Below are 15,166 nucleotides of genomic sequence, written 5' to 3' on the forward strand. Positions count from 1 at the left end.
GCTATGGTCCACGGGGTTGCTGAAGGCATGTGGATAAAGAATTTGTTGGGGGAGTTGGGTTTCCCAGTGACCAAACCTATAACTCTATTTTGTGATAACAAAGCAGCTATAAGCATTGCTGCCAATCCGATGCTACATGATAGAACAAAACACATTGAAGTTGACAATCATTTTATCAGAGAGAATGTTATCACAGGCGAAGTGTGTACCCCCTATGTCACTTCTGAGAACCAGCTTGTAGACATCTTTACAAAGGGTTTAAACCTTTCCAGACATCATGATCTTTGTGACAAGTTGGGCATGATTGATATCTATGCTCCAACTTGAGGGGGAGTGTTGTCAGTTGTTTATGTTTATGTATTGTTTATGTTTATGTATTCAGGTTTAGTACCATAAGGGTACTGTTGTAATTTCCTCTTTGATTACATTGTTCAGCTGTACTAGTATAAATAATAATAGATCATTCTTTCGCCCCCTAAGTTCTATAGGGGCTTTCAGTCCTCTCGGCACTCCTCTCCTCTCTCCCTCTCTTCTCTCCTCTTGTCTCTCACTTGCTCTCGCTCTTGCTCAACAAATCCTTTTTCTCTACAGATAAATCCTATGAGGTGTTCAAGGGCAGCTGCTGTGTTTGGTTTGAGAAGAGTGACGCAACAGATTTTTCAATGAAAGAAGAATAAATGAGGAAGTCATTGTGAATGTATTATTTATGGTGGTGAGATGGGTGAGGACATTGGAGATTTTTAACCCTTTTCAAAAGAAAATATTATAAGGGTTGGCAGGTAATAGCTGACTCTAGCCTTAAAAGTCAGAGTTGTATGGGAGTGGAGACCTACTTCTAGGTCTTTTAACTTAATTTTGATGGCTGTATAAGAAATATGTCACTGATTTTGTTGTTATTTATTCCGGCCTATAGGAGAAGAAGAGCTGAAATCAGTCCTTTAAGGGCTTAAAATCTGCAAGAGAGTAAACCTGTATAATTCAGGGGTTGAAGGAGATTTGAAGGTAGTAATCAGCTGGTTGAGTAACAGCTCAAAAGGAACATGGCAGCACAAGTGCACTCTAAGACAGGCTTTAATTATAGCAAGAGATCAGTGAGCAGTTTGGTCATGGACACAGGACAACAAACAGTGTGGCTGACTCTTTGGCTAGAAAAGGGGTAAACTGGGAATATCTATATTGAGAGGCTACTTTGTAATAAGATGAAAGTTCCTGAAGGGCAAGAGGTGCTACGTAGGGCTGTCAATGGGTCAGATATTGGTCCACTTTGATCCGGTCCAATAGGAGTCCATTGCAGATGGACCCAGGTCCAATCCACTCAATAAAAACCTTGGACCATTTTGGACTGGTCCAATTCAATGTCTGGATCGTCCAATCTATTTGTTAGCGTAGGGGTATTTCTGTCTTTATACCTTGATTGATGTTGCTGATCTGTAATGTTGTGTTGAAACATGTGCTCTTAACTTAAGTAAGGGCACATAGGTCTTTTTAGTTATGTTTTAATAATAATATAAATACTTACTGGCCGACTGGGAGAAGTGAAGTTGACTCTTTCAGTTCGAACCAGAATTCTCTTTCTCTCTTTCTCTATCACTATTTCTTCTTCTACATAGCTGAACTCAGTCAGGCCGAACTCTAAGGCAGACCTGAATTCTAGCATGGTATCAGAGTAGGTTAAATCTGCCTAGATTTCTGCTTGCCTAGGGTTCATTCTCTGCGCACCCTATCTAGGGTTTTCCTCTTTTTTTCCTGTGTTCGATTGGAGATAAGGGAAAGGGCTGAAAAGGAGTGATCGCCCTCTTCCCTTGGGGGTCTCTATGCCTCCAATCAGGTCGTATGTGGTCGGTTGCTGTGATTTCTGAGATCGCCCTCTCCTAGTAGAGGAAGAATAGAGGGCCGAACTGTGTGTGGCTGTTGTGTGTGAAGCGGCTGTTGTGTGTGGACTGCTCTCCTGCTCGCATGGGTGTTACTTCAGCGATAAGGAAGAGATATGATCATATAGTGGTGAGATTTCAGGTAGTTGTAGGAGCAGGGTTTGTGGTGTAAAGAGCACACATTCCAGCAACAATTAGTGCTGCAATCAGTGTGACAGGTGTGACCTAGTGGTGTGTAGTGTGCAGATCTCAGTGATAATAGAATTCAGCAAGTGTGCAGAATTGGTGATAACATAATGGGAGACAATAATGATTATAAACCTAGTGTGATGGTGCCTACAGACTATTTGAATGTTCAGATGACCTCCATTAAGTTAAATGGAGAGAATTATGTGCCTTGGGCTAAATCCGTTGAAGTCTTTCTAAAGGCAAAGAAGAAGGTAAAACATATCAGAGAGGAGAAACCCTCCTCTGACTCTCACGAGTATGAAGATTGGGAGCAAGAGGACGCTCAGATCATCACATGGTTGTGGAACAGTATGGAACCCAGGATTAGTGTGAACTTAATGTTCCTTGATACTGCCAAAGACGTGTGGGACCATGCGAAAAAATTGTATTCGGGGCAGGACAATACAACCAGAGTTTATCAGCTTTATCAAGAGTACTTTAATCTGCAACAGGTAGTCTTGAGGAGTACTATGCGAACATGATGAACATACGTAATGAGTTGAATGTCTATCATCCTCTCACTTTTGATGTCAAGATTCAGCAACAACAGAGAGAGCAGCTTGATGTGACTAGATTTTTGGTGGGACTAAAGTCTGAATATGAACCAATACGGGCTCGGATATTAGGGGGATCAGCTCTTCCGTCCCTAGAAGAGGTATTTGCTCGACTTTGGAGGATTTCTATCGGATCTACTGAGAACTCTAATATCTTAGATAGATCTGCCTTTGCTGCATCGAGAGGCCGTGGTGGTAGAGGTGGAGCTCGGGGAGCTCAGTCTGGCCGTGGTGTTGGTAGTGGTTTTGCATATGGTCGAAGTGGCAATGGTGGGTCTACTTATAATCGTGGTGGTGGTCGTACTGGGAGCAGAGATTCAGGGGGAGCTCGTGGTAGAGGACGTAGCTCAGGCCCGAGGAAGTGCACTCATTGTGGTATAGATGGACATACCATCAACTATTGTTATGATTTACATGGTCCTCCCTCAACCTGGGCCAATCATGCCGCGACCGGTGACTCATGTTCTAGCTTTAAACAGGAGAATCATTCATCTAACCAGTTCCCTCCTACATCCACAGATGGTCCCATGAAGGAGATGGTGAGTATTCCCCGTGATGAATATGAGAGGTTTATCCAATCACAATAGAACACGACAACTTTTGCTCACTCAGGTATGGCTTGTCTGGCATCTACACCCAATCCCTGGATCATTGACTCTGGAGCCTCCGGTCACATGATTGGAACTCCAGGTGTGTTTTCCTCATCTCATTGCTCAACATCACAATCTGTCATCCTTGCTAATGGTTCCACATCCTCAATTTGTGGTGTTGGTAATGTTGACCTAGATCTTGTATCCCTCTCATCAGTTCTGTATGTTCCTAAATTGCCTTTTAACCTTATGTCTGTTATTAAGCTGACCAAATCACTTAACTGCTCCATTACCTTTTATCCTTCTATGTGTGTCTTTCAGGATCTCAAGATGGGGATGAAGATTGGTGGAGGGCATGAAGCAGGTGGACTGTATTATCTTGACGGTGGTTGTGGTAGAACTTCAACAGCTCTCCAGTCATCTCTTTCTCCTCTCCAGTGGCACTGTCGATTTGGTCATCCGTCGCTCAAAGTCTTGAAGTCCTTGATTCCGTCCTTGAGTCAGCTTTCTGTTTTGGATTGTGAGTCGTGTCAGTTTGGGAAACACCATCGTGTTCCCTTTAGTTCTAGGGTTGATAACCGTGTGTCGAGTCCTTTTTCTTTAGTTCATTCAGATGTTTGGGGTCCTTATAAAGTAATGTCATATAATGGATACAGATATTTTGTCATTTTTGTGGAAGATTTTTTAAGGATGACGTGGCTCTATTTAATGAAAGAAAGAAGTGAATTGTTTACCATTTTCCAAAAATTTTATGCTGAAATTCGTAACCAATTTGATACCCACATCAAAGTTTTTCGTTCTGATAATGGCCGCGACTATTTATCCTCATCATTTCAGGAATACATGGACCAACACGGCATTATACATCAGACCTCGTGTACCTACACCCCACAACAAAATGGGGTGGCTGAGAGAAAGAATCGCCATCTCCTTGAAACAGCAAGATCCCTAATGCATCACATGCATGTTCCAAAACCTTTTTGGAGTGATGCAGTGCTTATCTCTTGTTTTCTGATTAATCGGATGCCCACGTTCATCTTTGATGGTCAGTCTTCGTTTCAGGTCTTGTTTCCCTCTTTGTCTCCGTTCCCTCTTACGCCGAGAGTTTTTGGGTGTCTGTTTTGTCCATAATTTGGGTCTTGGTAACGGCAAGTTTGATGCCCGTTCTCTTTAGTGCATCTTCCTTGGCTATTCTCGGACCCAGAAAGGGTATAGGTGTTACCATCCTGGTTCTCGACGGTCCTTTGTGTGTGCTGATGTCAGTTTCTTTGAGTCTACTCCGTTCTTTTTGGGGTTTGGTGATGCTTCTTCTTCCTCATCACCTCCTCCCCTTCCACTTCCCGTTGTCGATCCTTAGTTTGTTCCAGTTGTGACCAAATCCTTGCCTCCGGTGCCACCACCTGTTGAACGCCCACCTATCTGTCATGTGTATACACATCGCCCACGTGCACTGGCTACTACTCCTCCGGCTACATCTCCGTCGACGGATCCGGCACCAGAACCCCACTTGGCATCTGAGATTGATCTACCCATTGCTTTGCGGAAAGGTAAACGTACTTGCACCCTTCATCCCATTTCTAATTATGTTTCTCTTACTCACCTTTCCGCTTCCCATCGCCAGTTTGTTACCTTGTTATCATCAGTTATTGCTCCTAAAGATGTCCAGGAAGCCCTTGCCTCTCCAGGGTGGTGCCGTGCCATGGAAGAAGAACTCTCAGCCCTTCATCATAATCATACTTGGGACCTCGCTGCTCTTTCTCCTGGGAAGCAAGCTGTTGGTTGAAAGTGGGTTTATACGGTTAAGTATCTGCTTGATGGTAGTGTTGAATGCCTGAAAGCGCGATTAGTTGCAAAAGGGTACTCCCAAACCTATGGCATTGACTACATAGAGACCTTCTCACCGGTTGCTAAGATAGGGTCAGTTCGTGTTGTGATCTCTCTTGCAGCCATGTATGAGTGGCCACTATATCAGTTTGATATCAAGAATGCCTTTTTGCATGGTGACTTACTCGAGGAGGTCTACATGGAGCAACCTCCAGGGTTTGTTGCTCAGGGGGAGGATGGTAAGGTGTGCAGACTAAGGAAGGCTATATATGGGCTTAAACAGTCTCCTCGAGCATGGTTTGGTATGTTCAGTGAGGTGGTAAAGAAGTTTGGCATGAAACAGTGCAAGGTTGACCATTCTGCATTTACTCATGACTCTCTGGGAGGAAAAATACTGTTGGTGGTGTATGTAGATGATATTGTTATTATTGGGAATGATAACATTGGTATTGATAGGCTGAAGACTTATCTACAGGATCACTTTCAGACAAAGGATCTGGGTAAACTAAAATACTTATTGGGGATAGAGGTAGCGAGATCCAAGTATGGGATTAACTTGTGCTAGAGGAAGTATGTGCTTGATTTGCTGGAAGAAACAGGCTTGTTGGGTGCCAAACCAATTGAAACACCCATGGACACAAATACCAAGCTAAGCAGTGATATGGGTGAAGTGTTTGAAGACCCTGGCAGATACCGACGACTTGTGGGCAAACTAAACTACCTAACCATTACCAGACCAGACATCTCATTTGCAGTTAGTGTGGTAAGCCAGTTCATGCAAAAACCTCTGACTCCTCATTGGAATGCGGTTCTGAGAATTGTGAAGTATCTAAAAGGGGCCCCGGGTCATGGTCTGATATACAAGAGTGGGGGAAAACTTGAAATAGAAGGGTATTCTGATGCTGATTGGGCCGGTTCTATGTCTGATAGGCGGTCTACTACAGGCTATTGCACGTTTCTGGGAGGTAACCTGGTGACATGAAAAAGTAAGAAGCAGACGGTTGTGGCAAGAAGCAGTGCAGAGGCAGAATATAGGGCTATGGCGCATACCGCTTGTGAATTAGTGTGGCTAAGGAACCTTCTACAATAAGTAGGGTACAACATTAACACTCCAATGAAGCTCTATTGTGATAATCAGGCTGCAATTCATATCTCCTCTAATCCAGTGTTTCATGAAAGAACCAAGCACATTGAGGTTGACTGTCACTTTGTGAGGGAGAAGGTGCTGAATGGAGAGCTAGACACTACACATGTTAATACAGGAAATCAGTGGGCTGACTTATTTACAAAAGGCTTGAGTCGGGGAAGAGTGGACTACATATGTAACAAGTTGGGAGTATATGATACTTGAGGGGGAGTGTTAGTGTAGGGGTATTTCTGTCTTTATACCTTGATTGATGTTGCTGATTTGTAATGTTGTGTTGAAACATGTGCTCTTAACTTAAGGGCACATAGGTCTTTTCAGTTATGTTTTAATAATAATATAAATACTTATTGGCCGACTGGGAGAAGTGAAGTTGACTCTTTCAGTTCGAACCAGAATTCTCTCTTCTCTCTCTCTCTTTCTCTCTTTCTCTATCACTCTTTCTTCTTCTACATAACTGAACTCAGTCAGGCCGAACTCTAAGGCAGACCTGAATTCTAGCACTATTCAAATTCGTTTTAATTTAGATTAGTTCCAACCCAAACTTGCTCCATTGACACTTCTATTCTTATATTCTATCAATGGACTGGATATTGGTTCAATCCGACCGAATCCAATATTTTTTTTTTGAAAAGGTAAGGTAGTTTTATTGAAAATTGAAAGAAGATACTGAAGGGATAGGATATCCATCACATGAACGCCCAAAGATACTGAAGGGATAGGATATCCATCACTTCAACTGGGAATCGAATTCCCTATTTAGAAAATCATATTTTTAAGGATCATTCTTGAACCATAAACTGAACCAGATCTGAACCAAAAGAAGTAGGGAGGGATTATACCTGATACGTAGAAGTAGTATCTCCCAATGGTGGTGTTCACGCCCAAGGAAGGATCCAAAATCTTCTCCCACTGAAGATGGCGCAGTGCAGGGTGAAGCAGAATCAACAATGTTCTTCCAAAAGAACTTGACACTTCGTAAGAATCAACTGGATGGCTTGTGAATACAACACCAACCAATCTTTTCTCTAAAAGATTAAAAGATTGGTATCAAGATCAAATCTTGATTTCACCCAAGAACTGGAGATCGAACTGCTGGAGGCGGTGGCTGCAGGAAGGAGGCGGCAAGAGAGTGTCTGTAGGGTACAGAATTCTCTCTTCTTGTGATTTCAGCTCTGAAGACAGGAGTGTGTAGCTTGCATGTCTAAAGGCTGCCGCCCCCTCCTCCTTTTATAATCTCAAAGGGATCAGCTCCTAATCCCATTAGGAGTTGCTAACCCAAATCATATTTGGATTAGAAGTCCCTTTAAGTGATAAGGGATAACCCTTATCTTATATGCAGATTAGATCAGCCATCTCCTAACCTAATTAGGAGGCTTCCAGATCTAAATCTTATTTAGATCTTGGACTCTCTAAGTAGATAGGGTCTGGGCCCAATCCTATTAGTTGATCCATCTCAGAATTCGCCCCTTTAAGTGACTAATCAAATTACCCCAGTTCGAAATGGGCTTAAGGCTCATTTAAGGTTATGTATTCATTTAGCCTTCCAAACTGCTACCCAGTTGGGCTTTCTTGTATGGCGTGGGACCCAAACATTGATCTACACATCAGGCACATGGGTTTAGCCCAGCCTTTGTTACAAGGCCTGACCGAATACACTGTTATGGACAGTGCACCTCCTGAAAACCATCTCATGGTCTCTATGGGCCCAGCACTTACCCTAAGTGGTCCCTGTGCCAAGCCACCTTGTAACACCCAGGGACTGTGGGTAGATGCAAGATTAGCCCATCAGGTATTATCCTCAATGGTCTTACACTTAACCTCTCAGCCCATAATGATCATACATTGCCCGACAAGAGAGGACCTCTCCCTCGGCTGCAAGGAACAGTGTTGCACTCTCTCTTATATGAATCCCGGGAATTAAAACCTTTTGCAAATCATTTAGAAACCATAATATATACTTTTATGTCTCATATAAAATATATTTTGCAAAAACAAATCTCAATGATTGAAATCGACTGCCGGCAGTCTTGGTTTCCATCAGTGAGAGTGCATCCCTGATCATTACCTTTGTCCGACAAAGGGGCTGATCCTGTCACTATGATCACTCACTCAGATGAATTCTCAGACTGTCCCAACATACCCAAGTTTTGACCCCCGCTAAGGATCTCACTTAGTGGTATATCAAAGACAGCCCAATCCGACACCTAGTGCAGTATCATAATCGAGTCTAGGGGTTGAGTGTAACTTTCCAGTTTTGCCCATCAATCTCCAAGGTCCAGGGCAATACTAGAAATCTGGTCCAGTTCAAAGATTCAATTAATCCTACACTGTATGTGCCTAGGGTCTCACCCTGGCAGCTGAGACAGACCACCCCAACCGACTTGGTGGCACCACAGTGTCAGCTTTGTCAAGATAGGTCTCCCCAGACCAACCCACTGGCTGTGAACATTCTAAACTAACACAAGTCTCATTAAGTGTTCAGTTTAAGGGTATTACACAGAAACATACCAAGGGAGCATGAATCAAATATGCACTTTTATTCATTTACAATAAATTCATAAAGTACATCATCTTAATTGAAGCTAAGGGCATACAAAACTGTCTAACAGATAAAACAGAAGTCTGCTCAAATATGGACAGATCAGATCTCAACAACGGTAACAGACACCAAAATGACTGATTCCTAAGAATCTGGAATACATTCATATGATTGAAAACTGGATTGACAGCTACTCAGGAGACCAGTTTACTGACTGCACTCTGCACAATCTCATATGGATTTTTTTTTATTACAGAAAATTCTGTTATTTCTCTCAGTCCAAATGGACCAGAGAACAGCTGCAGGGATGGTCTTTTTTTATTTGAAGAATCAATAAAAATTCATTAAAAGAAAAAGGTTACATCCTAACACCCTTGGTTGTGTAGATGACACACCAAATACATCAAGTACATACTTCTAGTACATGCTCAAAATATTAAACTGAAAAGGCTTCTACATTACAAGACTTGATCAAAATCTGGAAGACCAAGAATCCACTCTGATATCAGATTGGACACTGTAGCTACCATGTATTCTATATTGTTTGACCTGTTCTGGAAAACTCTTCTGTTTCTCTCCCTCTAAATAGACCAACATACTGCAAAAGGAACACAACTGCAAATAATCCTGGCTTTCTTACTTCCTCTAAACTTTGGCCACAATGAGAATATTTCTGCTAGAGCTGATGGTTGGAAACCACACATCCCAAATAGAAAAGACAAGAAACTCCAAATGAAGCTTGCCTTTTTTCCTTCAAACCCCTAATTTTCCAGCAACATAAAAGGTCTTTGACAGATTTGGGCATGACAGTAAATCCCCACAGATGATCTGTAGATTCAGGCTGCAGTCCGCACAAACCACAAGAGACATTTGACAGCTGTATTCCTCTTCTTTCAAGATTAACTCTGGACAGACATTTGTTAAGAGCCATAGTCCAGACTAGGAAATTGACTTTGGAAGGGCTGATTGAATTCCAAATCTGCTTACTTGGATTCACTGTATCTGACTGTTAGTTTGAGAGCCATTGATTTGACCGAAAAGCACCCATCCCTACTCCACTTCCATTTACCATTCATCTTCCAAAGTGATGTCAATGTTTTGATCTTGGAGAGTTACCAGCAGCCCCAAGGCATCTTCCAATTCCCAATCAAACAAATTTCTTTTGAACTGGAGAACCCAGGTCACAACATTACCGGAGATGGAATAAGATTCAGCAATCAAGGTAGAGGTGTAAATGGGGCCGTGCTGCCTGCGGTCTGGCACTATTTTGAGCCGCCTGGCTCAATGGTTCACGGGCTGTGCCATGGCATGACATGATCATATGGGCCGTGCCGGGTTTGGGGTTTCAGGTCCGCAGGCTGGGAAGGCATGGCACGACAGTGCGGGCCGTGCCACCCATGGTCCATGGGTTAGCATGGCCCAGCACGTGGCCCGGCATGCAGGCCTGTAGAGTAGCCGTTGGAGACTGCCCCCATCCCCAACAACTATATAACAGTTAGTTTCGGGGGGTATTTAGGTAAAGTGATAAATGACTTTATAATGACCAAAATAACCCTCCCAACAACTAAAAAATGGCTAGTTTTTAGGGTAAATATGATAATATAGTGCTAATTTTGCCTATATGTGTTACATATGTTGTAGATTGAAGAGTTCTTAATGTGATAATGTCTTATCACATCAAGGCTATTGCCACTTTTGATACAGAAATAGGTTCTAGGGCTAATAATGTAATGCGGATTTATTGTTGCTCCATCTTTGTGATGATCCTATGTAACTTTGTACATGCAGAACAAAGCACAAGGGAATGTTCATGTGGAATGTAAATTTTGAATGAAGACATGACTATAAGAATCTAGGAACTGCAATTCCTTATTTTTTTTCTTCATGTTAATTCAATTTTGTCATTTTGAATCTGTCGCATATACTATAGGATTAAATGTTTTAAACTTTTCTCTTTTAATATCATAATAATGTGTTACAGTATATAAAGCATCTTGTCTTCGTGATGGCAAGTCATGGATGGAATGTTGTAGTTAGCAACCATCGGGGATTAGGTGGCATTTCAATAACTGTAAGTTCCATCTAATTTCAAAGATCTCTGTAGCTATTAGTTATAAGTTTTTTATAAGTTTGAGATTTGATCCCTTAGAAGCACTATATAAACATGATCTCAATTGCTTATTTTTGTACTTGTCAAAATTCAACTAGCATATGATGAACCGATTTCATGGTTGTTGACTATAGAGACCTGGCACTGTTCTTGTATTTGTACTCATATTCTAGAATGTGGTCAGACACATTAAATTTAAGGATATTTAGGATGCACCATAAGATTATATTCACGGAGATTTAGATTCTGATGTATCTCTATGGTGTCTTCACTATTTTGTATATTCCTAGTGCATTCCTCCCATGTATATTGATTGATGTTTCTATCACACAAATTTGAAGCTAATACAATTCTATACTATATCGCTTCCCCACCCTTCTCTATTTTGTATATATTTTTTAACTTTTAATTTTTAAAATTGAACAAAATAACACAAGTAGCCAATCAACTTTAACACTTTCATTTTTCCTCGTTAACTATCATTAATTCTCTCTTCTCTTTCTTATTAACACCTTTGATTATCTTTCCTCATTAATCATGCCATTAATTCTATCATCTTCTAACTCACTCCACTAATTCTCTCTCTTAATTACTCCATTAAATTCCTTAAAATTCATTGTCTCTTTTTCTCTATTTTTTTCTTTGAGAAAATGAATAATAAACCAAATGCAATTTGCTTAGGAGTGGTCATTTCATCCTGGCCTGGGCTTGGGCCTGCATTAGGCCCACAAATTTTAGGGCCAAGCCTGGGCCTAAATAGGGTTGCTCATGGCTTGATTGACCAGACCATGGGCATATTTTTGAAATCAAATTGATCACTTTTGTTTTTTGCATTGTTTTGAATTGAAACTGAATCGAATCAATTGCACTGTTTTGCTCGATTCTTTGGTTTTTTTTTGTTTTAATAATATATATATTGTAAATAAATAATATATATACATATATAATATAAATTGATATAATACATTATAGTATATAAATTTATTACAAATAGATTATATATATATATATATTCAAAACTTGGCATAAGCCCAGTTAGGCTTGCAAACAAATAAAAGTTTAAAAATTAGTTGATAAAAACATCATAAATACTTAAATAACCCAAGAATAATGCTCGAGTTGGACATGAAGGGATATTTTGGTATATATATATAGCCTTTTTTGAGTTATTTTATTTTTTTATTCCACATCATATTACAAAAAATAACTAATCATGAGTGAGTCCCACTAATTGTTGTCATTTCAACAATTTTGAATGCCAAGAGTTATTATCCTCTTGGGCATTTGTTAGGAGAGAGAGAGAACAAAAAATAACTAACCATGAGTGAGTCCCACTAATTGTGGTCATTCCAACAATTTTGAATGCCATGAGTTATTATCCTCTTGGGCATTTGTTAGGGGAGAGAGAGAGAGAGAGAGAGAGAGAGAGAGAGAGAGAGAGAGAGAGAGAGAGAATTCTTAGACTTAGGTTCCACCTCTTCCATCATTAACCTATTTTAGCATATTTCTACAGGCTTCTTCCATTATTAGCTTATTGTATTCAACATTTTACTCTCATTCAAATTCCATTTATTTGTTTTATATTCAATTCTGTTTAATTGGTTGATTATTGGAAAATTATAATTTTGAAATCTAATAACTAAAGTTAATAAAAAATATGAAACTTAAGAAATTTTTATCTTGCAATTATTAAAACTAAGAAATTAATAAAAGTTATTAGTTCACAAATTAAAAGTAAAGTACATTTGAGTTCCATTTAAAATGACTAATATTATTAGAAAATTAAAATTAATAATAAAAAGAAAAAATATTAAAAGTAATAAAACAAACCATTTGCATTTTATACTAAAGTAATAAAAATCAATTAAAATAATAAAAATACTAATTTCTCAATTGAAAATGTCATAAGGCTCCTTTTACTTATGGATGATCATTTGTAACCTAGCCCAGCTCGATTAGACCTACAAATTTCCTAGCTCAAGCAACTATTTTCTTTTGGGCTAGGCCTAGCTTAGACCCGCACCAAGCCCACACATAATGTGTGCTTTGTCTAGGCTAAGCAACTCCTAAGCTTGACTAGGAAGTTATATACATATGCCAGATAACGAATTTTATATAGATATATAGTATAACATATTAATATATAGCTAATTTTTTTATATATTTTTCTATAATTGACTAAAATTAAATAAAAATTTTGTTGTAAAAAGGCATTGTTTTATAATTAACATGGATAGGATTGTAGACATACTATCAAATATTAGCTTGTAGTGTGTGCTGGGCCAGGCAAGGGCAGCCTTAAAAACTTTTAGTATACTATCAAATCCAGCCCAGGAACTTTTTTTTTTTCTATGGTTAATTGGACTACACAATGGTGGCCACAACCAGTTGGCATGCTAACTGAGCCATCCATAAGTTGGGTGGCTCAGGATGAACTTGACCCATGTTCATCTACAATTCTACTTAAATTTCATGGGCACCTTTGGCTTCAATTTTGCTTAACAAACCCATGCATGGCACGCGTCCCGACTATGACCCATGTGTAATTCTTTTCATATGTTGATTTCTGTAGCTATTTTTTTAGTTTAATGCATAATATTTCTGTTTTAGTGTAGATTTGGGAAATGTTTAGGTCCTTCCTTTTATAATATTCCCAAGTACTTCATTGAATTCTGTTCGTGTATTTCTGTTCAATCAATCCCTGAAATTCTACGTGGATTCTTTTTTTCTGCCTCAACTTTTGGTTTTAGTTTGTCAGCAAGGTATCTCAGTTACGAATGCAAAATTCTATGTGGATTCTTTTCATTTCATCTCATTTCACTTACGAATGCAAAATTTCTTAATGCTAATTTACTAATTGGTCAGTCTGATTGGTTCTATAATGCGGGATGGACGGAAGATATTCGAAAAGTTATCGAGTATCTTCATCATGAATATCCAGATGCCCCTCTATTTGCTGTTGGAACTAGCATTGGTGCCAATATTCTGGTATGTACTACCAATGTTTTTTGGTTCATTTTCCTTTTTGGCACTTTAATTATGTGAATTATTTCCCTGATAGTGATAAAAAAGATACTTTTCTATGCTAGAATTTGTTCCTAAACTTTCTAGAGATTACTATTTGTCTTATCTCTGTGTCCCTAAAATGGTTTCATGTAAGAGTTTTGGAAATAGCTCCTCCAACTTTTACTTTATGTATCATCCTGTAACCAGATTGGTGCAGACAGGCATGGAAGAAGAAATTCAAGGGACAGTATTTGCAATGACAACTTCTTAATTTTTGGTTTGTACTTTTGGTCAATTATACTTTTTTTTTTGTGTAGATCTCTAGATCTCTAATTAAAAATTGGCATCACAGCACCCTTAACTAGTGGTAGAGTCAAAATAGCTTAACAAGTATTATATTGAATTTTTAGATTATAGAAAATGGTTCAGATGGAATCTTGTAACTTCTCTTTTATCCTGTTACCCATTATTATGCAGTTTCTAATCTATCTGTCATCTAGAGTAAAAGTGCCATCTGAATCATTGATTGAAATTTAAAAATAAAAGAACTTGATGTTTCTCAGTTCACAATGCTTGAATTTATTTTGTCAGCAGCCCCTATTGATTTAGTGAAACAGTTCCTATTGATTATTTGGTTGTTGATAATTCCTGCTTGGAATATGTATATTACTTTTATTTTCTAAACAGGTCATCTACCTGTAGCAATAATGGGACGAATGGGTTTTAGTTTCTTTGCTTTTCTTTAAGTTATGCTTATGACTTTTGTTAGTAGGTAGTGGGCCTTACTTATGAGCCTGTTTTCTCTTTTTTATTGTTTTCTATTGTTGTCTTTAATGATGGACACCCTACTAAAGGCACTCATGTAGTTGTCCTTATTTTTTACAACAAAGGAATAAAAGAGATCTTTGGGGGGTGAAGAGAGGTTTTGAACTATTCTCTCTTCTTCTTCATTTTCTTCCATCTTCTTCCTCCATCACTCCTCTCTCTTTAATCACTTTCTTTTCTCCTGTTTCTTTTCTTTTGATTCAGATTATTGCAGGTGTGATTTACAACTTGGTATTAGAGTAGGTTCTCACCTTTGTTTCTTTCTTCTCTCTTTGCCCATACACAGTGTGTATGGAGAATTGATGGGCTGATTAGGGAGCAACTTATGTAGCCCAGTTGGGATGGTTTTTGGAGAGGTTTTGTGAAGCTTTTCATCCCTAATTGAAGCCCAAGGCAGGTTCTTGGAGTTTTTTCCCAAAAACCCTAGACAATTGAAAACAACTAGTTAAAAGTCCTACATACACTTTGAAGC

The 15,166-nt window shown here is 39.3% G+C and overlaps 1 protein-coding gene across 1 annotated transcript in view; it reads left to right on the plus strand.

Moving 5' to 3' along the window:
- Positions 1–15,166, plus strand: part of LOC148852427 (alpha/beta-Hydrolases superfamily protein) — a 73,794-nt gene that overhangs the window by 33,791 nt on the left and 24,837 nt on the right. Inside the window, exons 7-8 of the mRNA XM_088945106.1 lie at positions 10,735–10,824; positions 13,729–13,851. Coding sequence (XP_088801232.1) covers positions 10,735–10,824; positions 13,729–13,851 — 213 coding nt within the window. The remainder of the gene's footprint in view (positions 1–10,734; positions 10,825–13,728; positions 13,852–15,166) is intronic.

This window comes from Nelumbo lutea, chromosome 5 (assembly GCF_056320005.1).
Source record: "Nelumbo lutea isolate HS-2025 chromosome 5, American lotus-T2T, whole genome shotgun sequence".
Lineage (NCBI taxonomy): Eukaryota > Viridiplantae > Streptophyta > Magnoliopsida > Proteales > Nelumbonaceae > Nelumbo > Nelumbo lutea.